This window comes from Taeniopygia guttata, chromosome 37 (genome assembly GCF_048771995.1).
Source record: "Taeniopygia guttata chromosome 37, bTaeGut7.mat, whole genome shotgun sequence".
NCBI classification, from domain to species: Eukaryota; Metazoa; Chordata; class Aves; order Passeriformes; family Estrildidae; genus Taeniopygia; species Taeniopygia guttata.
The window spans coordinates 4253405-4280483 of record NC_133062.1 but is presented as its reverse complement, the minus strand read 5'-3'; the positions used below and the strand labels follow the sequence as shown (position 1 = coordinate 4280483).

The following is a 27079-nucleotide window of genomic DNA, read 5'->3' as shown; positions in this document are numbered from 1 at the left end:
CAGTTGGATATCGATATTAGATCGATATTCATATTTTAGTAAGTCACCACCAGGCTTGCTGCTGCCTCAGGAGCCATCAGGATCCATCCCAAGTCCTGCTGCTCACCTCACGAACGTGGGGGGTGTTGACAGAAACGTTCCCAAGGTTCAGTGTGCGACAGTTCAGTTCAACCAGGGGTCCTTTGCCGTGCCCTCTGAGGCGCAGGGGCAGCCTGCTCTCACAGCCTGGGGAGAGATGTCCATTTCAGTACAATAATTCCCTCTGTTACACTGCATTTTCCAGGCTGCCTCAGTGAGAGTCCCTGACTCTGAGCTGGATGCCACCAGCTCCTGATGCTGCAGGAGAAGATATGGACCCTTCTGTTCCCTCAGGAGATATCCCTTGGGGCTGACTTGCAATTTCTAACCCATTCCTTGGGCTGGTTTCCAATCTTAGCCAGCAGTCTGCTGAGTTTCAAACACCTCTGATGTCCTGTAGTGGCAGGCCAAGCAGTAACGGGTATAAATTGAAAGAAAGGAAGTTTAGGTTCCATATTAGGAAGGAATTTTTTACTGTGAGGGTGGTGAGACACTGGAGCAGGTTCCCCAGGGGCGTTGTGGAGGTTCCAGCCCTGAAAGTGTTCAAAGCCAGGCTGGATGGGCTTGGAGCTCCCTGATCTAGTGGGAGGTGTCCCTGCCCAGAGGCCTTTAAGGTCCATTCCATCCTGACCTTCCTATAATTCTGTGGTGTCCTTCCCATGCACTTAGAGGAGCTCTGAAATCCATTCAGTGCAGGCACAAAGCTCATACAGAGTTTGGCAATTGCCAAACTACCTGGCCCAGTAGCACACGGCTTTGTTGCCAAAATCCTCAACTTCTGGCACTCAGCATTGTGTTCTCCTTCCACAGACTGAGCTGCAAGGTGACAATTCCCACACAGGGACAGAGGCAGGTGCTGGCCAAGGGTGCTCCTTCTACAAACACCCTGGGCTCAGTGGGGCTCAGCCACTCTGGTCTGGTGGTGTCTGGGCAGTGGGAGCGATCCAGGGTCACGGAGCCCATTTCTAACTCAGCTCCTACCCCCTGATGATGGATCTGTGTCAAATGGACCCATCCTGGAGGTCAGTGGCCTGGAGGGTTCAGTGCTTGTTCACTAAAGCTGTTGTGCTCTGCAGCTCTTTGGCCTTTGAGGAAATGCTGGCAAAGCCATGGCAGGAAAACCTCTCCCTGCACTGCCTGGATTGTTCTGGGTTCAGGAGCCCAGACACAGGATTCTGAGCCCTGGCCTTGCACAGGAGACTCCCTGGAAGCTGCAGGGCCAGCGGGGATGTGCCAGCACTGCCCTGCTGGCCAGGGACTCTTCCCAGCAGTTACAGGGGAGCCCAGTGGGCTCAGGCTTGCACCATGGCTGCACTGAGGCTGAGAGAAGCAGGGGAAAGGAGCTGGACCTGAGATGTTGCAGTAAGCCACACTTTGGTACTCCAGTGCCTCTGTGGGTTTGAAGGTCACCTTGATTTCAGCCGAACTATTCGGCCCAATTTCTCCCTCCTAAAACAGAAAGAGACCGCAAAACATTTATCTTCAAACTTCACATTTCTTGCTTTCAACCACAGTCCTGCAAGCCTTAGTTTAGAGCATAGTGATGAGTGAACAACACAAGGAGCCCAAGGAAACACTCCAAACCCAGCTCAGCACACTGCTGGAAGCTCTCAGTGCTCAGCTGATCAGCTCCCACTCTCCACAATGTTCCTACTGCTCTGACACAAGCCCTTGCTCACATCATGCTGCTGTCAGCTACAGCGGGATGCAACTGCCACTGTGCACTCATGGCTCTTCACAAGAAGAGAACATGATCCCCTTCCTTGGAAATAAAAATATTAATTTAACCTGTGTTGAAAGAAAGCAGCAGTGGGGATTATTCTGGGGTTTACTCCAAGATGAGAAGGGATTTTGCACTGTGCAGACACCAGGCACTCATCATCTCTCACATCTTCAGTACTCAGAACCAGGGCTCTGGCTGATGGGAGGATGTGGGGGTTTGCTTGCACAAACAGAAAAGGAAAAGGTTTTCTGTCCCTGTGTGCAGGAGAACTCAAAAGGCCCATTTCAACCTTCCACCCTTGTGTCCAAGCTCTCAGAGGACACTGGAAGGGACACTCAGAAATAGTGCAAGGCGTGGTTACAGGTGGGGATGGGCATTTCTATGATTAACCATGGCAAGCCTGAGGTCACTATGTGAACTGGCAGAGCTCCAACACCCTCTGCTGAGCCCCTGCCTACAAGAACTGCTCCCTGTGGACACTGCAGGACAGCACAGAGCGCCCTTGAGCTCGAGCCCTGGCAGCAGAGCTCGGCTTTGTCAGGCTCCCAGCCCTGCCCCGAGCCTGCAGGGCAGAAATGCTTCCAGCAGGGAGCTCTGCAGCTGCACCAAAACTCCATGTCCTCCCTCCCAGCACATCGGGCCAGCTGAGGATCTGCCAGTGACCGCATCCCGGTGGGAGGAGGGAGAGGGGGAGGAGGAGGAAGAGGAAGAGGGGAAGGAGGAAAATGAGGTTCTCAGCTATCACTTACCACTGGCTCAATGAAAAAAATGTCATCGGAGAACAGCATGGGGTCTTGTTGCACCTTTGCTATCTCCGCCAGGACCGTGTTGCTCAGGCGGGCAGTGTGATCTTCACAAGAGCCCATCTCTGACTCTGATGTTTCCTCCTCCGTTAAGTTTTCCTGCGACTTCTCTGACCACGGCCGCAGAAAACGACACTGCCTGCAGCCACAGGAGAGACAAGGCCAGCAGATCGTTTAATAAGCCACATATTTGCAGAGGGAAGTGTGAGTGCAGGAGGGCAAAGCACCTGGGGAGGAGCAGCAGCAGCTCCCCAGCAAGGGCTGACCCCAGGCCATGGGGTCCCACATGGATCAGAGGATAACTTGCTGTTCACTGGCACAGCAGGTCGTTTTACTCCACACCTTCAAGCTCAGGAGATGTTTCCAAAGCCAGAGAGAACTTCCTGGCTCAAAGCCTCTGCCAAAACTGAGGGAGAACCGACCAGGCACTTCAAGTGGATTTTCCTACCACTGAGCTGCTCAGGGGAGGCAGATAAAGATCATGGAGCAGGACTTCCTTGGGAAGGGGAGACGAAGCTGGGCTGCAGCTACGTGTTACCAGCATCACTCTTTGTTTCTGCCATTTTGGACCTGCCCTGATCCCTACTCTGCCTTTCACAAGAGCATCCCACAGCACTTCCAAAGGAAATTGATAAATTCAGGCACCACACCCCTTCAGTGACATTCAAGGTTTTATGCATGAAAACAGAAGCTCTGAGAGGTGAGGGGACTTTGTTGTGCAGAAGGGAGACAGCAAACTCCTGGAGAGGCCTTTTCATGACCCAGAGCTTTTTGGGTCCCATCCCAGTGCATGGTAGTAGAATGTCCTGAGAGGGAAAGGATCCTGCACTGTGTCCTCTCATTAAAAAGTCCTCTCAGCTCTGAGATCTCAAAAGCTGCTCTGACAGCAGGACAGTGGCCTTGGAGCTACAACCATGCCTAAGACTGGAAGTAAGGAAGAACAAAATGTCCTGGTGGCAGTCTAGGACACAAATTGGCATGAAACCAAATGTAATTGGAAAAAATCCACAAAACCGCAACCAGGTTGAAGTTTACTTTGGGGAAACCTAGTTGCTTCTGAGGGCAAAGCAGATCACCTGGGGTCCAGGCTGAGGCAGGGAAGTGGGGAAGAAATGGAAATAAAGAGCCCAGGGAAGTAGCCAGAGAAGGTCATGGGGTTTTTGTTAACACACAGTGCTTGTATGGAAGTCAGATGCTGAGTAAGGAGATGGAGAACAGTGGAAAACCAAGAAGCCCAGGGCACTAAAGCCATTCAGGTGGGCAAGGGTCAGTCTCCTGGTCCTTTGCAGGCAATTTAAAATTACTCTGGGGACTGCAAGCAACCTGGCCCTCAGCAACCAGGGGCTTGCCACGGCAGTTTTGGCTCAGCAGTTTTGGCCCAGCAGTTTTGGTTCAGCAGTTTTGGTTCAGCAGTTTTGGCCCGGCAGTTTTGGCTCAGCAGTTTTGGCCCAGCAGTTTTGGCCCAGCAGTTTTGGCCCAGCAGTTTTGGCTCGGCAGTTTTGGCCCGGCAGTTTTGGCCCAGCAGTTTTGGTTCAGCAGTTTTGGCCCGGTAGTTTTGGCTCAGCAGTTTTGGCCCAGCAGTTTTGGCCCGGCAGTTTTGGCTCAGCAGTTTTGGCTCAGCAGATTTGGCTCAGCAGTTTTGGCCCGGCAGTTTTGGCCTGGTGTTTTTTCAGGTTTTGCGTGGCAGCTCGCACAAGCAGCCTGAGCACAAAAGGTGCAGCCACCCACCTTCCTTGTGCAGAGGGTTGTGTCTTTTTGCTGGTTGTGAGGTGCTTGCCATTTTTTTTTTTTTTCTTTCTTCTTTATGTTTTTGGGTTTTTTCCCAGCGATGGTTTACAAATGATGAACAGCCATTGCTGCTGCTGCTAGCAGGAGTGCACTAACTCAAAGAGACCCCCTCAGGAAGGGCACAGCTGTCCAGGCCCCTGGCTGCAGGGAGGGTCTGAGCCTGGTGTTAATGGCAGAGGAAGTGCAGAAGACACCTGCGTGTGGTGTGAGCAGCTGAAGGATCTGCTCTGCCCAGTGGCACAGCTTAAGGAAGAAGTGGAAAGGCTGAGAAGCATTAGGGAGAGTGACACAGAAATAAACTGGTGGAGTTACACCCCTCCAACCCTGAGAGAAGCTGAGCAGGAGTCAGAGGAGCTCTGCCCTTCTTGGGATCAGGCAGAAGGAGGAGACCTAGGACACAGTGGGGAATGGAAATGGGTCTCTCCTGGGGAGGCAATAAAATTCCATCCTGACTCCCATCACCTTCCCAGGTGTCCTGACAGAACAGGTATGAGGCCTGACTCCAGAGGGTCTGGCAGATGACACAAAAGAAAAAATTCTGCCTGGAGAGTCTCCCAGCTGCACTTGGTCTGTCAGACAGATCACAGCCTCAATAATTAAGAAAAGAAGAGTAGTGGGTAGTGGTAGTAGGTGACTCCCTTCTAAGGGGAGCTGAGGGCCCTGTAGATTGACTGGATCTATTCCACGGGGAAGTCTGTGCCTCGCTGGGGCCCAGGTACAGGATATCACCAGGAAATTCCCTAATAACTAAATGAACTTCATCTCTTCACCACTGTCTGGGGTACAGTGACTGTGAAATAAGAAGAGTTCTCAATATTCAGTGAAACAAGGAGGGGCATGGACAAAACTTTCACTCTGGACTTCTGGAGGGCAGATTTGGCCTGTTCAAGAGGCTGATTTGGCAAGAACCCTGGGAAACAGCCCTTAAAAACAAAGGGGTCCAGGAAGGATGGACACACTTCTAGAAAGAAGTCTTGAAGGCACAGGAACAGACTGTCCTTGTGTGCTGAAAGACAAGCTGGCAGGGAAGACAACCAGCCTGGATGGGCAGGGACCTTCTGAAGGAACTAAGGGAAAAAAAGAGGGTGTAGCACCTTTGGCAAGAGGGTGACCTGTTTAAGAATGTTGCCAGGTCATGTAAGAAGAAGATTAGAGAGGCAAAAGCCCAAGGAGAACTTGAGGAAATCCACTCATTGCAACCAACCTTTCCTTCCCAAAATGCCACCCTTGGTTGGAGTTTAAGTGGAACTGGAATGCTCAGTGCTGAGCTCCTGAAGCCAGCAGGGACACACACCCTAGTGCCAGGCATGGTTTACTTGGCCCAAACCATTCAAAAGCACCAACACCCCCGAGGCCACACGTCAGTTTTAGTCTTAGGCCATGTATCTCACTGAAATGAGATATGAAATGTCAGACCAACCTCCTCTTCTCTCGATTCTCTCCTTCCTCGGTAGGAAAAGCCTTCCACTGGAAGTGGGCCGTGACGTTACTCCTGTTCTCAATTAACATGGTTTTGTGGTTTGACATGGTGATGAACGTTGTCTGAACCGCCATGAAATTTGTGCTCAACCCAATGTTGAGCTCTACAGCTTCTGCGTGGAGCTCTGTGAGGGTACTTTCTTCACCTGGAACAAAGCAAGGCGGAGTCTTTGCTCAGCTCACTGGCTGATGGAAGCACGAGGAACAGCTGGCTGATGGAAGCAAACCACAGGTCACAGAAGAAAGTGTCACAGTTTTCAGCTGAGTCAGCAGCTCCATGGATCAGTCCATTTATCACATCCTGACAGCTCTGTGTGTACAGCATGAGGATGTCCTGGGCACCTCCTTAAACACCTTATTTCTGAGAGTGTTTGTGCAGATTTGGCCCCAGGGTGACAGTATGTGCAGTGAGATTTGTCAGATGTGCTCTGGTGACCCACTCAGATCCCCGGGATTTCTGCATCAATGTCCTTCAGGTGACACTGAGGAGCCCTGTTCAGTCCTGGCTTGCCCAGGCTCTCCCTGGGCATCCCACGGGACTCCTGTCTCTCCTGATCCCTTGGATCCCTTGTTGCTGACAAGCAAATTTGCCTGGGGGCATGTGGGCAGCAAAAGGAGGCCCAGAGGAACAAGTGAAGTGACAGCCCACAGCACGAGGGGACACAGGTGAGGAAACACAACCAGCCTGGCTCTGCAATATGACAAACCACTACAAAATGAACACCGTGAAAATCATCATCATCTCCCTGCCCAAACCCACAGCCACATCAGTCTTGAAATATTTTATATTGTTCTGATCTCAAAAACCAAGCTGGAGCATTTCAGACTAAATAAAAAAGGGACAAAGGGAAGATTAATAAGTACAGAGCAGCTTCTAGATGAAGACTGACTGGGATTCCTCAGTCTAGAAATCACATGGGAGATAGATGTGAGAGGTTTGCAACAGCATGAATGGCCTGGGAAATGGGGACGAGGAAAAATTTGTCTTGATTTGTCACCAAACAGGAACTCGAGGGCCTGGAAATGTTATCAGACAGAAACTAATAGATGTGTAAGGGCAGTATAGAAAAAGGGTCTGTGACAAGCCAGTGGAGAAGCAGCATACGGGACAGAGGTGTGCAAGAAACACATTGCATTGGAGAGAGTCTGATGGAAACCTCACACCTCACATACAGCACTGCCCAGGAATAAAACAAAACTTCACCCAGGCATAGCCACACGGTAGTGGAGAATCAGGGATCCTCCTTCCTCCACTCAGCAACTCCCAGCAAAACGGGAGTCCAAAAATCTTAGTCCCGTTAGAGGGGATCCACTTTCTCAACCCCCTAAACACCAAGGAGTTGTCTGTTTTCTTTGGGGTAAAGCTGAACAGGGGAGGGACCTCTAGAGGGAATGGAGGGGGATGGGACAACAGGGAGCCATGGTGCAGAACTGTCCTGTGCCCGTGCAGGGCCCAGCACTCACCTGTGTTGCAGCACAGAGACCCCGAATAGTCACCGGTCATCAGCGCGTGGAATCCCACTGTCACCTGCACGGTGTCAACAGCGCCCACAGTTCCCGTGGCTGGAACCACGGAGAAAGGACTGCAACACAAAGAGAGGGCAGCAGCTGCAATGCTCTGGCTCCTTCTGTTGCTCATTCCCGGCCCTGGTACCACCCAAAGGGGTTTTGCACAAGGACAGAGCCTCACCTCTGGGTGCTCAGCTGGTAACGAGCTGCCCGCTTACTGACATTACGAACCAGCAGAGTCTTCTGGCTGCTCTGCTTGACCGGACACTCCGAGAAGTCCAGCTGGTCAGGGAACTCCAGGATAGCTGGGGCACCAATGGCCTGAATTGGCACAACTATCCTTTCCCTTGCAGTGGTGCAGATGAGCTTGTGGGAAAAATCCTGCAGGAAAGGAACCTAGCTCAGCACAGGACATTTAGTGCCATTCCCATGGCAGAAGAAAAACCATTTCCTATAACCCTTCAAGGGCATCAATTTACCTATTCCACCCTAAAATGAATGCTAAGTTCTACTAATATGTCACATTTTAAGGGCACCAGTACGCTTTGCAAAACCTATCTCAGTGGCATTAAGCTCTTGTGTCACTTGGGTCATCCAAAGAACTGCCTTAGGCCACCATAATTTCTACTCTAAATTTTACTGATGCTAAATAATTCCTAAGTCCCCTCTAAGGAGCATGGAGCTAGGGAACACAGGACATTCCTGTTTATGTTTCTATATTCCCACTGTCTGAGAAGAGAACAAAGTGTTAAACTGACTCTAAGCAGCAAAATGAAGATGAGAAACCAGCTGCACCCAAAGAGCTCCTGCACCTCTGGCCTGGTGCAGAAACATGGGTTGGCTCAGACCTGCCCTCTAACTTTGCCTGTCCAACCAAGTCAGGAGAAGAACAGCGCTAAGAGGTGGCAGCATGCTGTTGGAAAGAGCCTCCCTTTGTTTGCCGGCAAGGCTTCCCCCTTCCATGCCACGTCCCAAACCCTTCTGTATGAACAAGCCTCCAAATCACAGCACTGAGATCCGACTTGCCAGGGCCCCATCACCAGTGTTCAAACCTCCCCAAAAAAGCAGGTTTGGCATGGAATGGGTGCCAGCTGACAGAGCCACCACAGTGACAGGCATGAAGGCAGAGGCACAGCAGTGTCACTGCTGTGGAGTCACAGCTCTGCCTGCAGGTCGTGCCTGCCCTACACGAGCTCTTTCAGGCAGGTGGCCAAGTCCCCTGCAGCTCACCAACCTCCTGCTGGCTAAGGGCACCTAGAGCCCAGTGTGCCCGTGCCAGGCCGGGCTCACGGGCACAGCACATCCTCTGCCCTGGCCCTGCAGCTGTATCATTGTCAGCTGTGCTCTGGGACAGCACAGCTGCAAGGCTGGAGAACAGAGGGTGTGAAAAAGCACCGTCTTTGCTCCAGCCCAGGGTGAGGCAGGGAAGCTGTTGCCAGTCAGGAAGGAGGAAAGCTCTCAGACCTCCTTGTTCCTCTAGTGTTTTCCATAACAATGAAATCCCTTCCACTGTACCTAGAGATGGCCAAAGATCTAGCAACACCCCTCTGTCATTTTCCCTGTTCCCCCTTGCCTCGGGGATGCTCAGGAATGTGCAGGGAGGGAAGCAGAGCCTGTCAGGCCTGGGCGCAGTGCCTGACAGCATGAGCCAAGCTGTGACTGGCTGCAGGCTGCCTGCCCACGGCCTGGAGCCAGGCTCACAGCATGGAATGGGGCTGCACGGAGAGCAGGGAAAACAACGGCTTTGGGGGTAATTCTGTTTTGGCTCCTCCAGTCTCACCTTGCCCTTGCCAGGGGTGAAGCGGATGCGCACATGGGCAGGCACACCCGGCATCACAACACGGTATGCGTTGTTGGAGCACACGAGCTGGAAGTAAGGCGAGCTCTCCATGGAGATCCTCACCACCTCAGGCAACTGCAGGAAAGACATGAAACGATTGTTTTGCCACTCGTGGAAACAGGACAAGAGGAGACCTGTCCATGCCCTGGTGACATCCCTCCTTGACCCCTTTGCCAAAGCACTTTCAGCTGTGGAGCCACAGGCACGTCATTCCTGAAGGTGAACCCAAATCCCTTCTGGGTCCAGCATTTTGGCCAGGGGCAGTAGGGCAGTGCCTGGTGGGAAGGAAGGGCCAAGCAGGTCATCACCAGCAGGATGGAGACAGAGCACTTGAACCAAGTCATCTGCATATTCAGCCAGACCAAAAAACCTGCTGGCTCCTGCCTGCACACAGCCACGCAGTAGCCGTGTTCCAGAGGGGGAATGTGCTGTCTGAAAGCCAAACAGCACATTATCCTGGGGGAAGGAAGAAATTCTCTTCTAGCAGATGAGGTTTGGGTAGGGCAGTTCTGGGGATACAGTCATGCAGGCAGACCAGCAAGAGAGGAGACCAAACACTTTGGCCTTACTGGGAATAAAAGCAAACCTGAAAAGCAAAAGTAACACAGCAAGACAACCCCTAAAACAAGGAGATGGCAAACAGAATTTAAATGGGCAGTAAAGCAGTGAGGAAGAATCATAAAACCATGAGAGCAATCAGCTGGCCAAAAGTGACAGAAACACAGACAGGCTGTGCCTACTGACTATGGGCTTTGAAGGCATTTTCTGCCTGGAGAAACATGACCAGCACTGACTCACAGTGTGGTTCCAGAATTCAAGGCCAGTCTTGGCTCTCCAGGGGTTCTTGCTGCCTGTGCAGGCAAGCTGGGCTGCTGGGCATTCCTGCCTGCAGCCAGCAGGCCAGGTTCTGTCCTCTGGGATACACAGACACAGCAAACATGCATTTTCTAGCACAGAGGTATCAACCCCTGAGCACCAAAATGCTCTCAAGAAGCCTAAAGCAGATGATTTTGACTCCCTCCTGTCTCTTGCCACCAGCTCACTCTTGGCACAAGGCTCATTTGAGAAAATGTTTCCCTGACTGAAATGCAAATGGTCTCCATTTTCCCCTTTACAGTGGAACACAACTGCTGACATTTTTTACCTTTTTCCCTCTCAACTCTCTTGGGAAACTGTAAAACAATCACAATTTCAAGTGAAGGTAAAAACCTCCAGGAGCACATGGCTTTGGATGTGCTGTGGTTCGCCAAAGGGAAGGCAGAGCACCATGCTGCTTTTGGAAAACCTGAGCAGAGCTGGATGAAGCCTCGCAGGAGCCCAAAGTGGCACCTAAAGGCTTCCTGCTGCTTCTGCTACATCAGCCTGATCCCAGGGCTCTTTCAGAACACACTTCCTGCAATGCCAGTGCCAGTAATGAAAAGTGATTCCAGCATCAAGTGGAGAAGGCTCAGACCCTGAGCTTTGACTGTGAGCTGCACAAAGGGAGCCAAACAGGCTGAGAGAGGCAGAGGAGCCAAGATTAACCTGGGAAACACAGGATGTGGTATACACTCAAGGCAAAGCACGAGAGCAGGTAAGAACTGTACAGCCCTCAACATTCCTATCAATCCAGAGCTTTCAAGAGAAGGCAACTCCTTTGGGATAGATACCATCAACACATGGCCAAAATCAGGGAGAATTCCCAGCACAAGAAGATTTCCACCATCTTGCAGAACAAAGGTGCTGAGACATTTTCTTGTGGATGTGCTGCAGCAGGTAACTTGCTTTGCTGTACACTCTGGCAATTACACCACTCTCCGCTTCCAGCACACTCTTACAGCTCCACCCCCCAGCACTTACCTTGTCCTTATTCACGAGAGACACCACCATTTCAGAGACCTCATGAGCGACAAAGCCCCGAAACACCACCTCTGGTGGGGAAATCTGAAGCAAGTTCTGCTTCGGGGGAACTGACGACAACTGGAGAGGCGAGAGAGAGCAGGGAGAGGTTCAGCTGCTGGGAGGAAGGGGCATGAAGGACCCCTTACACTGATCCCCAGTGAAGTACAGGCTCTGGGTGAGCACGTCTGCCCAGCCCACACTGGGCAAACAGTGGCTCACCCACCTCTGCTCTGAGCTGATCAAGAGCTGCTGGGCCACACAGAGCAGGCTCAAGCCAAGCTGCTCTTTTGGCACGTATTTCTCCAGGTTTCCTTCTCCAGAATGCCAGGCAGCACTTACCTTAAGCACAGCCCTGTGCCCGTGTGGTCACAGAGCTCTGGGGCACTGAGTGAGCACTCATGGAGTAAGTAAAACCCACAAATTTACATCAGACTCTATGGGAAATGATTTTAGGATGTCCTTTACTCTGAGACAGGGAAACCAAGGCCCACACAACTGCAAATATCTTTTTTATCTAGAACTTAGACATCAGTAAGAAGAGAACAGTACCAGAGGAGGTGTGAGAGGTGAGGTGATATTTTGCTGAAGCCAAAAGGTTATCTAGCGAAAGAATGGAATTTGCTGGTTCTGTGTGTTGTTTGTGGTTTGGATTTGTTCAGGTTGGTTTGTTGGGTGCTGCTGTGAGAGGGACAGGGCTGAAGAGCTGACCAAAAGGAAGCAGGATGAGAGGGGAGGGGACAGAAGAGCTGTCAGCTGGACAGAATGGAAGTTCCCGAGTACCCATCCAAGGGGAAAGGGGACAGGGACCGCCCTGGCGGGGTACAAAGGAGATAGGAAGATTGCCATTTTCTCAGAGGGTGTGTTTGTTCGTCTCTGGGGGGAGGGAGACATGCCCAGCTCAGCTGAATTCTTACTTGTTACAGAATTTCTGAGAGAGAGGGCATGATTTATGTCTGGAGTGAGACTTGAGCTACCCCCTCAGACAGGCCGTGATAAGCGGCCCTTGTGGGGCCTCGAAGCCTTTGATGCAGTGAGAATTCAGTTGTGGCGCAGTCAGAAATTATGTTAAGGTAACTACAAAGTAATGAGCTATCCGAGCATTAATTAGAGTAGAGCTGCAGTGTGCAAAGCCTGACCACCTCAAGGCAAAGGTAAACAATGTTAGCTTGCCAATCAGAGTGCCTTTGTAAACTGTAAACTATATGGGAGTGTATATAAACTGCCATCTTATCACGAATAAGGGGAGAATGTTGCATTAATCATATTGGTTGGATGTGCGTTCTGTCCTGTCCAATTTTCCCGTTTTATGAGGTCCCTGGCTTTTGTTACTAATAAATAGTTTTCTTTTGCTTTGATGATTTTGTCCCCTTTAATTGTATTTAAAAGTTAGTGTGTTTCAATCAGAGGTAAAAGCAAAAATAAAGTAACACAGAAGTTAGGAAAAAGACAAATGAGTGCTGAATGAGGAAAAGGTTCAGTTATTTTCTCAGCAACTTGGGTGAAAGTAGAGTTGGTGACTCCTTTTTCCATGAGCTTTAAATGGGTGCTTTCTTGTAATTATTGCCATTTTACATGATACCATTGTAGAGGCACATCTGGGCTGACACAACAACAGCAAATGCTTGTGGAGCAGAGACATTGCTTTGAGAAAACTCTCCCCTTTGTCTGCCTTCTCCAGCCACACTGCTGTCACTCCAGAGACACAAGCAGGCCTCCTGTGTGAGTCCCCAGGAGACACAGCCTGCTGAAGGGACTGGCTGCAGCACCCTGTCCCTTGGTTGTGCCCTTCCCTGAGGTGCTCCCAACGCCCCTCTCCAGGGCAATCCTTAACCAGCGTCTCTTGCTGCCAATTTCCTGCTCAGCAGCCCACCTCGGTCACCTATCCCTTTGGACTGTGCTTTATACTGAGCCAGTCCTGCCAGAAAAGCAGCTTTAAACACACCTCTAGGTAGGCCCTGATGCAGATAAAGCACATCCATTCCCCTCTGCCCAGGGCGAGTCCCCTGCACATTGGCAGCCTGCAAAATCTAACACCCCGTCAGGGTCCAACACATTGTTCCAACCCAAAGCATTCATGAAATTCGTTTTGTTCAATCTGAAGTAATTACTGCAGGTCCTCGGCCTTCAAAGGCCAGCGCTGCCACTCGGAAGGGAATCCTGTGACCCTGAGCATTTGATGGCGACCACACCAAAGCAAGAGGTGGCTACTTCATCAGGAGAATGGCAAATGGCAGTTTTGTGCCTTTGTGTCCCCAGCCTTCCCCCCATTGTTTTAGCAATGGCAGCTACACTTAGGCAGCTTCAGCAGAGGTTATTTGTGTTGGCTTAGTGCAGATCAGGACTCCCATCCACCACTACCAGCAGTTTGCACCGACACCAGGACCTGGACACTGAGGTATTTTGCTGGAGGCAAGCCTGTCACAAGCACACACCCTCTTCAAACTTCACATCAAACAGGTGTGGAAAAGGAAAAGAGCAAGAAAAGGCTACCTTTGGACTGGTCTTACTCATGTCTAGAAATGGGCCAGTTCTGGGCAGAATATTCTCCGCAGTGCTGGCCTTCTTCTTCATGTTGAAAAACTTCTCCCACAGGGACTTAGAGGGAAGCAGCTGAAAGGCAAAAATGAACCAGCTAGAGTCTCAGAGATGTGCTTGTTCACAAAAGCTTTTCTTGAACAAGTGGCACTGGTGAACAATTTGTGATCACATAGTCTAGGACAGTCCTGGAAGCCCTGGAAGTTACTTGCTGAAATACTTAGCACCAATAAATTAATAATACAGAGTGGAATACACATACTCCCACCCCACAGCTGCGTCCCATTAGCTTCTCTGTGATGTAATGTGACATCTTTGGGGATTTCTGCTCCTTGGGCATTTGTTTCCTCTTATGTTTCATTGGATTGAGGCATTGACCTTTTCAGAGAGTGGGGAGGAGCTCTCAGAACTCCCCTAACTCCATCCATGGACAACACTGAGAACTCACAGCAGGGAGATATCGCTGCTGGGGGAGTCCAAGAGACGCAAGAAAGGAACGTTGTACCAAGAATGAGGAGCACAGAAATGTGTCCAAGTTTCTGTTTTCTCTGTAAATTAGCATTTGTTTTCTCTGTCTGGGCTCACAGACCCCTCCACAGAAGAAAACAGAGGGATCTCCTTGACAGAGCTTCAGCAGTGGGGCATCTTCACTCCAGTGAGCTCCAGACACCAAGGGACCTCTGTGGCCTGACTCCAGTGCTGCCTGCAGGGCTGGATCTGCACCCACACAGGAGATGAGAGAGAACAGCTGGCTTGGAAGCTCTTCCAGCTGGGACCAGCCGTGTCTCTCTAGGCTTTGGGCAGAGTTTGAGCTTTCCCTGCCCCACCACATGCCCAGGTGCCCAAGGGCAGGTTGGTCAGAGCAGCACAGGTGAGTGCCCAGCCTGACAGAAGGAATTGCTGTGGCAAAGGGAAAGGGACAGAACACACGCTCGCAGCTTCAGCTGCACATTGGTTTCACTTGGCTCAGCCAGGCAAGACCCTGAGGCAACACACGGTGTTCTCTACTGCACCAGGACAGCCCCCACCAACAGGAGCACGGCACAAAGAGGTGGGGAGGGCGTCTGCAGCTTCACAGCGCTGCTGGACAACAGGGGCAGGGAGAGGAGGGACACGAGAGGAGTTTCCAGCCTTAACACAGCCCCAGTGGGTACTTACACTGAAAGACTTCAGCGCTTCCCTCGACCACAGACGGGGTTTCGGGATCTTTTCTCGGAATCCGGAAGCCATTTTGAAGGGAGGATATCCCAGATAAACAACAATGCCTCAATGAAACTGCAAGGAGCAACAATGGAACTCTGAAAATCCAGAACCCAATTCATGGCAGATTCAAGGCATATACTGGTGCTAAAAATTTTATAGTATTTGGAAGTAGCTCAATGCTTGTTTGGTGTAAGTAGCTAGTATTGTTAGGCCTCTAGCTGGACTTGATTCGAACGATATGGCTATGTTGTGCAATTCAAAGATGGATCATACTGAAACCTGGAGGTAAAAATCTGAACATTAATAATAGTTAGAACAGACAAAGATGTAGCTTAAATATTAAATACTTAAAAATAGCTCAAGTGGATCTCCTCTTCTTTAGGCTAAACCAGCCCTGTTCTCTCAGCTCTTCCGCACAGGACTTGTGAGAGACTGCAATGTTATGGCTAATGGCTTAAATATTGTTATAAAGGACTTTCTGCCCATTGGGACTGCATAAAGAAGCTGCGACCACCCAAGCCCACCCTTCCCTGAAAACGCCTCCTGACTGGAACTTTGGACTGTGAGTTAGACTGCCTAAGGGAACTTGAAACAAGACAAAGGTGACACTATTGCCCACTTATCTCAGGTCTGGGGAGAAGTAAACAAAGCTGATGAGAAAACCTATCCACAACAAAGCCAAACCCAGCAGCTGTCCTGAAAATCAGCTCTGTCTGGGTTCAGGGCAGGGAATTCATAGCCACAGACTCATCTGCTGAGGCCAGGTTTGCACACAAACCTCCCATCAAAGACCTCCAAAGTGCCCCCAGACCCATCCCTGAGGCCTTGCACCAGATGACTGCAGGCCATGCCAAGTAACACAACAGATCTGAAAATCCAGAACCCAATTCATGGCAGACTCAAAGGATATACTGGTGCTAAAGATTTGATATTATTTGAAAGTAGCAATAGATGGAGTCAGACTTGCCCCGCCCCAGGGAGGTACCTGGGCAGTCCCACCTTGCCCAAATCTGCATTAATCCACTGGAGTCTTACGTTTTGCGAGAGAGACCTCACCACAGAGAAGACCAGAAGAGGATTTTATGGTATGCTGATGGGATCCATGGAGTTTTGATATTTTTTACTTAATCAGTCTCTGTCACTCTCTTTCTCCTCCCTCTTCTGAACCCCACCCTCCCTGACACTTTTTCTTTCTCTCTCTATTCCTCACATTTACTGTTAAATAAAATCCAGACTATTGACTTTGGCAATTCAGAGGCATCTCCCTAATAATTTTAATAACCAGATGATAACAACCCACTGAAACTTGACCAGAACTCATTCACCTTTAAGCAGTTTAAGCAATCACTATAGGGGGAAAAAAAAGCATAGACTAGTACATTTAGGAAATGTTGCATTTCTTCAGTGCAAAAAAGCACAATCAGTAGACCATATGTCATTCATCCACTCAGCTGTCCATGCCGCTGAACTGCTGCACCAGAGGACTGGCATTACCACAGTCTGCATTTCCCTTTGGCATTCTCTTTCCGAGCACAGATGAGACAAAACCAAAAAGTTCAGCTTTAGTCAATCTTTACCTTCAACGGAAATTCAGGACTGTGTAGCAGAGACCAATGCTCTGCATGTTCAGGAATCCTTTTCAGAGACCAATGCTCTGCAAATTCGGGAATCCTTTGCAGAGACCAATGCTCTGCAAATTCGGGACTCCTTTGCAGAGACCGATGCTCTGCAAATTCGGGACTCCTTTGCCCAGAGCGATGCTCTGTGAACAGTCACTCGGCCAATGGCCCCGTGCAGCCCCTGCAGGAGCCCAGGCTGGCACACCCAGCCCGGAGCCGCTCTGTGGCTACTGAGCCGTGCCGAGCACATCACCGCCGCACGTCACAGACGCCGCCGCCGCGTTCGCGGTTTCCAGGCACCCACGGCACCCGATGGGCGGGGCCGGGCGGGGCCGGGCCGAGCCGGGCCGAGCCGCAGCGATTTTCCAAGGAGAGTGGCACTTGAGCTACTGACTTCGGTGCTTTCTGTGAAAAACGCCAGTCACTTGGGTTTTAAGATTTTAAAAGTTTAATATTTAGAGTAATAAATTAACAATTACAGTAATGAAAATTTAAGAGTTAGGACAATTACAAGACAATAAAAAGCAAAGAATTACGGACGTCCTGACGCTGTCTGTGAAAAACGCTGCGAGGCCTTTCCCGCCCTGCGCCGCCGGGATCTGCCCGGCGACCGATGACATCACTAGAGACTCGGGCTGCCATTGGCGGGCAGCAAAGAGCGGAGCCAATGGCGGGGCCGGAGGCGGCTCTGGGGGCGGGGCCGCAGCGGAGCGGCGCCATGGCTGCAGCGCTGGGGCTGGGGGCGCTCCTGGGTCCCGGGGCGGCGGCGAGAGGCGAGGGGGACCCCGGCACCGGGAGGGACTCTTTGATCGCCCATTCCGGAGCACCGAGGGGCCCTGAACCCCCATTCCCGGGCGCCGCCATCCCCCCGCACCCCATTCCCGGCATGGGTTCTACCCTGCACCCCCTTATCCGGCATCAGCAACCCCCGCACCCCTTTCCCGGCCATCCCGCCTCTCCCAGCCCCCAGAGCCCCCTTTTCCTTCACCCAGAGATCCCCTGGACCCCTATTCCTGCCTTTCCCAGCTCCCAGCCCCTCCTTTCCTCAACGCCGAGGACACCCGGGACCCCTATTCCCAGCCAGCCCGGGTTTTCCCACCTTTTGCGGGGAATGGGGCACCGGGGAGCCGTGGAGCTCCTTTCCCTGGATACAGGAACCCCCTTAACCCCGCCCATCCCACCTCTACCCACCCCAGCCTTCCCCTTTCTTAATCCTGGAACCCCCAAACCCCGTTCCCAGCTCTCCCATTCCCCCTTTCCTTCTCCCGTGCCCCCCCAGCCCCCAAATCTCAGTGTGCCCCCAGTTCTCCTGTCCCTGCATTCGCTGCCCGTGGCGCTCTCGGGGCCCAGCCCGGGGTTCCTGCAGTTCGTGTTGATTTATTATAAAAATATGGATATTGATCTAGTATCGATATCCAACTGTGATGGACAAAAACTCTCTAACAGTTTAAAGTTAGAAAGTGTATGTTTATTCGACGCCGGGCAGCATGTGGGATAGCTCCCAAATACACACCGCACCTTCCAGGTGATTACAGAGTCTTTTTATCCATACAAGTACTGAATACACAAAATACAAATACATATTCATCATTTTAGTACATCCCATTCCCCGCTTCGTACGCTAATCACTCCAAAAGCTATTAAGCATGCGTGGTTTGTCCCTTGAAATGGGTCAGTGGTCCCTTTCATGGGGAGGGGTCTCAAAATGAGGAAGTAAATGAAGTCTTCCTCGTTCTGACCTTTCTACCTTTTCAATGCAAGTATGACAAATGAACTCTTGGTAGAACTCCCATTCCTTGTCTTCAGTTGGTTTCAGAACAGAGGAGGCCCACAATTGTCTTATGTTCCTAAAAGCTATTTGTCAGTTTCTATATTCTTCATTATAAACCCAGCTAACTAAACATTGTGCTGACAAGCAATTAATTATTAGTTAACTACTAACTCCTAACTTCATCAAGGCCTATTCATTTATTATTCTCATTTTAATTAACTCTAGTAAGGCTTATTTCTCTTAGCTCCTCAAAATCTCTAAATGCCTTAAAGTTTACGTTTCACTAAAGGAAACGAAACAAAATTTGCCAAGAAAATTTCTTTTTCGGGTAAGTTTCTTATACCAGGCAAATAGAAGAGCCATTCTTTCAAGAAAGGAGAAAAGAAAAAGGGGTTGGAATAAAACCCAAAACCCAAAACCAAACCAAATCAAACCAAACCACAAAAATCAAAGAAAAAAAAACCAAAAAATCCAAAACAAAACCAGAAAACCCAAACCAAAAGCCCTACACCTCACCTGGCCCGAAAAAAAACACACCAAAAAACTAAAAACAACACAGAAAAATACAAAAATCTGTGTTGGTCTTGAAAGTGGGCGGTTTATGGGCTGGGATGGGGCTGATAGAGCTGTCTGGCTCTGGGGTGTAACGAGGCTGTGAGCTTCCCCTGGCTCCAGGGCCACAGGTGTTGAGTTGGCACCCTTGTGGCAAGCGTTTTCAGGGGGCAACAGGTATGCTCTTGCTCCAAGCAAGCCTGGGGCAATCAGGTCTACCCGTCTCCGGAGCCATCAGGTCTACCAGGATCTGGGGACTCCCGGCTCGTGGAGGCGCCCATGTGATGGGCAGTGACGGGTGACAGCAGGTCATCCCCAACTCTGGGACGGCCCAGGGTTATCAGGTCTACCCAGCTCCAGGGTCACCTGGTTCATGGCAGGACCTTCAGGGCGGGCAGTGGCGAGGGTCAACAGGTCTACCCTGACGCTGAGTGGCCGTAAGGTGTTGTGGCCAGGTCTACCCTGGTTCCGGGGCTGCCCGGTTCATTGCAGCGCCCTGGATGCGAGCAGTGGCAGGGGGCAATAGGTCTACCCCCACTCCAGGCCGGCCTGAGCCCATCACATCTACACGTCTTTAGGGCCTCCAAACTCGCGGCAGCGCCTTTGTGGCGGTCGTTCACCGGGAAAACAGGTCTACACCAGCTCTGGACCATTCTGGGATTATCAGGTCTACCCTTCTCTGGGGCTGCCGGACAGGGGGCAGCACCCATGCGGTGGGTTTGGCAGAGACAACAGGTCTACCCGGTCTCCAGGCCGGCCCAGGGTGATCACGTCTACCTCGCTCCTGGGCCAACGGGCTCGTGGCAGCTCCTGGGCAGCAGGGCAGTGTCGGGGGACAACAGGTCTGCCCCGACCCTGGGCCGGCCCGGGGCCATCAGGTATGCCCAGCCACGGGGCCGCTGGGCTCTGGGCGGCGCCCATGCAGCGAGCGTTCGTGGGGCACAACAGATCTACCCCGGCTCCGGCCTAGCCCGGGACTATCAGGTGTACCCGGCCCTGCAGTGGTGCTCAGGCATCGTGCGGTGGCGCGGGACAAAAGGTCTACCCCGGCTCCGGGCTGGCCAGGGGCCATCAGGACTACCCCTCTCCACGGCCACCATGCTTGTGGCGGCGCCCAAACTGCAGGCGGGATGGGACTCTGACAGATTGCAGACTTAGGATTTATTATCTGTCTGTATCATACAAGCAAAAAGCAAGAGACACAGAGAAAATAACAACATCTATGCAAATCCAGATCCAAGACAAGATGGCAGCTTATGCAAAGCCTTTTTTTACCTATTCTTTGATCCAACAGCATAAAAGAAAAGGTGCAAAGTCATTATACTCTTACTGATAAGACAAGGACCCACATGGGTTTAATATTAACTAAAGGACTGCTATGAACTTCAAACAATACACAATAATTCACTAAATAAGATTTAAACTTTTTCTATCTTTGCAAAGCATATAGCTAGGACTTTTCATATATCGAACTATCAATAAGTTCTTGTTCTTTCTTGTTTCTTATGATAAATATAAATGGATTCACTTGGTTCTTACTTTCCTAGCTTCCCATGAGAAGGTTTTGAAATTTCCCAGCCTTTCTCAGCTTTATGTCTCCTTTCTGGGGCCTTTTCCCACTTTCTAAATTTTTTTACCTTTTTATGTTCCTACACCACGCAACAGGAATTCCATCCTTGGCGAGGGGGCAGGGTTTCACTATGTCAGATTCTACCAAGTTCCTGCTCTTGGACAATTCCTGGGAAGGCACATCCACTTCTCTGAAAAAACAGTTGCGGTTTTGTTCCACTCTCATCATTGTAAAATATTTCCTCCTTCTAACAAATGTAAATGCAGCCTCATTGAGAGACATTGACTCTGCAAGATTTGGGAGAAAATACCTTTGACCGCTATTTTTCCATTTTCACAGACATTTGAGAGGACCCAAAAACCTCCCAAGATGGGGTTTGGAGGCCTCATCACATAACCAGGAGGTAGAGGCTGCAGGCTCTGGGCTCACTGGTGTGGAGGCTGAGGACAGAACAGGAGTAGCCTGGGAGGGACTGAAGGGTGGTTTCCACTTTCTCAAACTTTGCTGACAACTTGCTGATTCTTGCTGACTCTTCTTCTGTCTACAAATATTACTGTTCTTGGTCCTTGAACTGATTACTTTGTTATCAGAAGACTGGATTGTGCCTCTGCTGAATGTGTCCATTGTCCTGCAAAAATTGCTCAGCATCCCCCAGTTTGGCAGAACGTGAATTGGCTACTCAGGTGAACTTGGAGTTTGATAGATTGCATTTGTTAGTGAAGAACTTTGAATGTGTTCATGTTTCCGCAAGCAAGAAGGGTTTGAGCAGGCTGCCTGAGGTGTATCAACAGCTTGCACCATGACCAAGTGCGGGAGTGAAGACCTGCCATCCGAGGACCTGAGAATTGTTTGTGCTTGATGCTGAGAAGAGAAACAGGGAGCATGAGATTGAGAGCACACCAGAAACATCACCTCCTGAGCCGGACAAGGACACCTTACCAGAGACATCCCCAGCTCAGACAGAGAACCTCAGAGAACAGACACTGGCAGACATCGTTACCATGACTGTTCCTGACCAAAATCCACCATATCCTTCCTGTGGTTCCTGGGTGAACTGTGTGTTGGGCTTGATTGAACATCTGAGGGTAGCCCACGGGAAAAGGAGGGTTTGTTTTCGGTGTGCTAAATGTGGGTAAGAGATGAGTACTTATCACAGCATTGTTTTTCACCTTCCTAAATGCAGGGAAACAGCGGAAATGGCTTCAGCCAGGGAGTGGATCTGTGAGGTATGTGGCAGGGACTTCAAGACAAAAATTGGTCTGAGACAACCCAAAAGATGGGCACACTCATGGGTTACAAATCAGGAAAGGGTCGCCGTTTCCCACCCAAAACAGACTTCCAAGCCAACAGAAGATGGTGGAGTAAAGAGAAGGAAGAACTCCTGATAAGACTGGAGGTCCAGTTTGAGGGGAACAAAACCATCAATAAACTCATTGCAGAACACACATCACAACCAAAATGGCTAAACAAATCAGCACTAAAATGAGATTTCTGCTCAAGAAACCAGCTGAGGATGTAGATAAGGAACCTGGAATGAGTCATGGAACCAGGAGAGCCGCTGTGTGCCTGAGAAGGGACTTGGCCATTGATCTTGAGAGGAGTCAGATGCCTGGGAGACCAGCAGCTGGAAGGAAAACAGATCCCAAGATGAGTCACCACCCTGATAAAGATAACAACAGCTGGGAAACACCAACTGACAGAGGGAGGGGCAGCTGCAGGCCCATTATCTCAGAACCCTCAGTGAATTGCTATCATCTGGGGCAATTAACACCTTCCCAAGGGCATTTCAAGAACTTTCTAGGTGCCCACAGCAGCCTTGGGGCTCTGTGCCCCATGGCCTCCCTGCTGGGCAGCCTCTGCCAGCTCCTGCAGAGCCCATGGCACCTGTGGGGCTTCACAGACAGCCCTGCCCCGGCCTCTGCTGGCCTCTGGGCCAGCAGAGAGGCTGGCTAGGGCTGGCCATGGCCGGGAACCGGCCCTGAGCCTCGCAGGAGGATGGAGCTGGGCCACAGCCAAACTCAGCCCAGGGCAAACCTGTGCTCAGCAGCCAGGGCTGTGCACAGCTGGGGACAGATACTAGCAGTAACAAATGTCCTGGGCCCCCTCCCTGCTCTGTCCATGCCCCCAAGGGCACAGAGCAGCCTCCTCTCTCGGGCTCTTGCCTGTTTTCAATGCCTTGCCCAGGCGCTGGCCCTGCCCCACAAGGCCTGGGCTGAGTCCTGCCCCTGCCCGCTCAGCCAGGCTGAGATGGACACTGATGGTTTCTGTGCCAGGCTCTCCCAGCCCAGCCCAGCTCCCTGCAAGCTCTGCCAGCTGCCCTGAGCTCTGGGCAGCACCAAGGGCCTCTCCCCAGCACAGCCCAGCCGCCTCTGGCCCCACAGCTCTGCTCAGGCCCGGCTGCTCTGGGCACTGCCCCACGGCCTCAGCCCCTGCCAAGGGCACAGCAGCAGCTGCAGCTCAGCCAGGACTCAGCCCCAGCCATGGGGGAAGGGGCTTGGCCAAGGCCAAAGGAGCTCCCTGGCTGCCCTGCTCCCCTCTGGCTGAGGTGCTGAGAGCTCTGCAGCCCCTCCTGCCATCCCATCTGCCCAGGCCAGCACAAGAGCCCCGGCCTTGGGGCCCTGCAGAGCTGCTCCTGCTCCAGGCCCAGGGCCCATCCCAGAGCTGGGGCAGCCACAAAGCGGTGCCCGTTTCTGTTCATTGCTGCTCTGATGACAGTGGATCCTCAGCCCCTTGGAGGTTGCTGATGAATTTTACTATTCCACAGGCCTCTTCTTCCTTGAGTTCTTCCATTCAGGATTGAAGGCTGGGGTGGGTAGAGGTGGGATGGGCGGGGTTAAGGGGGTTCCTGTATCCAGGGAAAGGAGCTCCACGGCTCCCCGGTGTCCCCATTCCCCGCAAAAGGTGGGAAAACCCGGGCTGGCTGGGAATAGGGGTCCCGGGTGTCCTCGGTGTTGAGGAAAGGAGGGGCTGGGCGCTGGGAAAGGCAGGAATAGGGGTCCAGGGGATCTCTGGGTGAAGGAAAAGGGGGCTCTGGGGGCTGGGAGAGGCGGGATGGCCGGGAAAGGGGTGCGGGGGTTGCTGGTGCCGGATAAGGGGGTGCAGGGTAGAACCCATGCCGGGAATGGGGTGCGGGGGGATGGCGGCGCCCGGGAATGGGGGTTCAGGGCCCCTCGGTGCTCCGGAATGGGCGATCAAAGAGTCCCTCCCGGTGCCGGGGTCCCCCTCGCCTCTCGCCGCCGCCCCGGGGCCCAGGAGCGCCCCCAGCCCCAGCGCGGGAGCCATGGCGCCGCTCCGCTGCGGCCCCGCCCCCAGAGCCGCCTCCGGCCCCGCCATTGGCTCCGCTCTTTGCTGCCCGCCAATGGCAGCCCGAGTCTCCAGTGATGTCATCGGTCGCCGGGCAGATCCCGGCGGCGCAGGGCGGGAAAGGCCTCGCAGCGTTTTTCACAGACAGCGTCCGGACGTCCGTAATTCTTTGCTTTTTATTGTCTTGTAATTGTGCTAACTCTTCAATTTTTATTACTGTAATTGTTAATTTATTACTCTAATTATTAAACTTTTAAAATCTTAAAAACCAAGTGACTGGCGTTTTTCACAGAAAGCACCGAAGTCAGTAGCTCAAGTGCCACTCTCCTTTGAAAATCGCTGCGGCTCGGCCCGGCTCGGCCCGGCCCCGCCCGGCCCCGCCCATCGGGTGCCGCGGGTGCCTGGAAACCGCGAACGCGGCGGCGGCGTCTGTGACGTGCGGCGGTGATGTGCTCGGCACGGCTCAGTAGCCACAGAGCGGCTCCGGGCTGGGTGTGCCAGCCTGGGCTCCTGCAGGCGGCTGCACGGGGCCATTGGCCGAGTGATGGTTCACAGAGCATCGCTCTCTGCAAAGGAGTCCCGAATTTGCAGAGCATTGGTCTCTGCAAAGGATTCCCGAATTTGCAGAGCATTGGTCTCTGCACTGGATTCCCGAATTTGCAGAGCATTGGTCTCTGCACCGGATTCCTGAACATGCAGAGCATTGGTCTCTGCTACACAGTCCTGAATTTCCTTTGAAGGTAAAGATTGACTAAAGCTGGACTTTTTGGTTTTGTCTCATCTGTGCTCGGAAAGAGAATGCCAAAGGGAAATGCAGGGTGTGGTAATGCCAGTCCTCTGGTGCAGCACTTCAGCGGCATGGACAGCTGAGTGGATGAATGACATATGGTCTACTGATTGTGCTTTTTTGCACTGAAGAAATGCAACATTTTCTAAATGTACTAGTCTATGCATTTTTTTTTCCCTATAGTGATTGCTTAAACTGCTTAAAGGTGAATGAGTTCTGGTCAAGTTTCAGTGGGTTGTTATCATCTGGTTATTAAAATTATTAGGGAGATGCCTCTGAATTGCCAAAGTCAATAGTCTGGATTTTATTTAACAGTAAATGTGAGGAATAGAGAGAGAAAGAAAAAGTGTCAGGGAGGGTGGGGTTCAGAAGAGGGAGGAGAAAGAGAGTGACAGAGACTGATTAAGTAAAAAATATCACCATTCCATGGATCCCATCAGCATACCATAAAATCCTCTTCTGGTCTTCTCTGTGGTGAGGTCTCTCTCGCAAAACGTAAGACTCCAGTGGATTAATGCAGATTTGGGCAAGGTGGGACTGCCCAGGTACCTCCCTGGGGCGGGGCAAGTCTGACTCCATCTATTGCTACTTTCAAATAATATCAAATCTTTAGCACCAGTATATCCTTTGAGTCTGCCATGAATTGGGTTCTGGATTTTCAGATCTGTTGTGTTACTTGGCATGGCCTGCAGTCATCTGGTGCAAGGCCTCAGGGATGGGTCTGGGGGCACTTTGGAGGTCTTTGATGGGAGGTTTGTGTGCAAACCTGGCCTCAGCAGATGAGTCTGTGGCTATGAATTCCCTACCCTGAACCCAGACAGAGCTGATTTTCAGGACAGCTGCTGGGTTTGGCTTTGTTGTGGATAGGTTTTCTCCTCAGCTTTGTTTACTTCTCCCCAGACCTGAGATAAGTGGGCAATAGTGTCACCTTTGTCTTGTTTCAAGTTCCCTTAGGCAGCCTAACTCACAGTCCAAAGTTCCAGTCAGGAGGCGTTTTCAGGGAAGGGTGGGTTTGGGTGGTCACAGCTTCTTTATGCAGTCCCAATGGGCAGAAAGTCCTTTATAACAATATTTAAGCCATTAGCCATAACATTGCAGTCTCTCACAAGTCCTGTGCGGAAGAGCTGAGAGAACAGGGCTGGTTTAGCCTAAAGAAGAGGAGATCCACTTGAGCTATTTTTAAGTATTTAATATTTAAGCTACATCTTTGTCTGTTCTAACTATTATTAATGTTCAGATTTTTACCTCCAGGTTTCAGTATGATCCATCTTTGAATTGCACAACATAGCCATATCGTTCGAATCAAGTCCAGCTAGAGGCCTAACAATACTAGCTACTTACACCAAACAAGCATTGAGCTACTTCCAAATACTATAAAATTTTTAGCACCAGTATATGCCTTGAATCTGCCATGAATTGGGTTCTGGATTTTCAGAGTTCCATTGTTGCTCCTTGCAGTTTCATTGACGCATTGTCGTTTATCTGGGATATCCTCCCTTCAAAATGGCTTCCGGATTCCGAGAAAAGATCCTGAAACCCCGTCTGTGGTCGAGGGAAGCGCTGAAGTCTTTCAGTGTAAGTACCCACTGGGGCTGTGTTAAGGCTGGAAACTCCTCTCGTGTCCCTCCTCTCCCTGCCCCTGTTGTCCAGCAGCGCTGTGAAGCTGCAGACGCCCTCCCCACCTCTTTGTGCCGTGCTCCTGTTGGTGGGGGCTGTCCTGGTGCAGTAGGGAACACCGTGTGTTGCCTCAGGGTCTTGCCTGGCTGAGCCAAGTGAAACCAATGTGCAGCTGAAGCTGCGAGCGTGTGTTCTGTCCCTTTCCCTTTGCCACAGCAATTCCTTCTGTCAGGCTGGGCACTCACCTGTGCTGCTCTGACCAACCTGCCCTTGGGCACCTGGGCATGTGGTGGGGCAGGGAAAGCTCAAACTCTGCCCAAGGCCTAGAGAGACACGGCTGGTCCCAGCTGGAAGAGCTTCCAAGCCAGCTGTTCTCTCTCATCTCCTGTGTGGGTGCAGATCCAGCCCTGCAGGCAGCACTGGAGTCAGGCCACAGAGGTCCCTTGGTGTCTGGAGCTCACTGGAGTGAAGATGCCCCACTGCTGAGGCTCTGTCAAGGAGATCCCTCTGTTTTCTTCTGTGGAGGGGTCTGTGAGCCCAGACAGAGAAAACAAATGCTAATTAACAGAGAAAACAAAAACTTGGACACATTCCTGTGCTCCTCATTCTTGGTACAATGTTCCTTTCTTGCATCTCTTGGACTCCCCCAGCAGCGATATCTCCCTGCTGTGAGTTCTCAGTGTTGTCCATGGATGGAGTTAGGGGAGTTCTGAGAGCTCCTCCCCACTCTCTGAAAAGGTCAATGCCTCAATCCAATGAAACATAAGAGGAAACAAATGCCCAAGGAGCAGAAATCCCCAAAGATGTCACATTACATCACAGAGAAGCTAATGGGACGCAGCCGTGGAGTGGGAGTATGTGTATTCCACTCTGTATTATTAATTTATTGGTGCTAAGTATTTCAGCAAGTAACTTCCAGGGCTTCCAGGACTGTCCTAGACCATGTGATCACAAATTGTTCACCAGTGCCACTTGTTCAAGAAAAGCTTTTGTGAACAAGCACATCTCTGAGACTCTAGCT

The 27079-nt window shown here is 51.3% G+C and overlaps 2 protein-coding genes and 1 pseudogene across 2 annotated transcripts in view; 1 reads left to right on the top strand and 2 right to left on the bottom strand.

Annotated features, from left to right (window-relative positions):
- Positions 1-27079, bottom strand: part of LOC116807532 (uncharacterized) — a 1256502-nt pseudogene that overhangs the window by 215391 nt on the left and 1014032 nt on the right.
- On the bottom strand, positions 18-17306 carry LOC140681527 (hydrocephalus-inducing protein homolog). Its single transcript, XM_072921419.1, has 9 exons — positions 16995-17306; positions 11060-11179; positions 9161-9295; positions 7562-7761; positions 7336-7454; positions 5813-6017; positions 2551-2743; positions 1428-1527; positions 18-225 (listed from the first exon to the last, which is right to left on the bottom strand). The coding sequence occupies exons 1-9, from the start codon at positions 17304-17306 to the stop codon at positions 77-79; spliced, it is 1533 nt and encodes a 510-aa protein (XP_072777520.1). The 3' UTR covers positions 18-76.
- Positions 25945-27079, top strand: part of LOC116806707 (hydrocephalus-inducing protein homolog) — a 52335-nt gene continuing 51200 nt past the window's right edge. Inside the window, exon 1 of the mRNA XM_072921418.1 lies at positions 25945-26016. Within this exon, the coding sequence (XP_072777519.1) occupies positions 25945-26016 (72 nt within the window). The remainder of the gene's footprint in view (positions 26017-27079) is intronic.

Bases quoted from the DNA above. Each gene is read 5' to 3' on its own strand.
- LOC140681527 (XM_072921419.1), bottom strand. From the start codon at position 17,306: ATGGGGGTTCAGGGCCCCTCGGTGCTCCGGAATGGGCGATCAAAGAGT. The intron at 7,455-7,561 runs GTGAGGCTCTGT...TTTGTGTTGCAG, and splicing joins TACCAGCTGAGCACCCAGAG to TCCTTTCTCCGTGGTTCCAG. The intron at 2,744-5,812 runs GTTGGTCTGACA...CTGTGGCTGCAG, and splicing joins GAGAATCGAGAGAAGAGGAG to GCAGTGTCGTTTTCTGCGGC.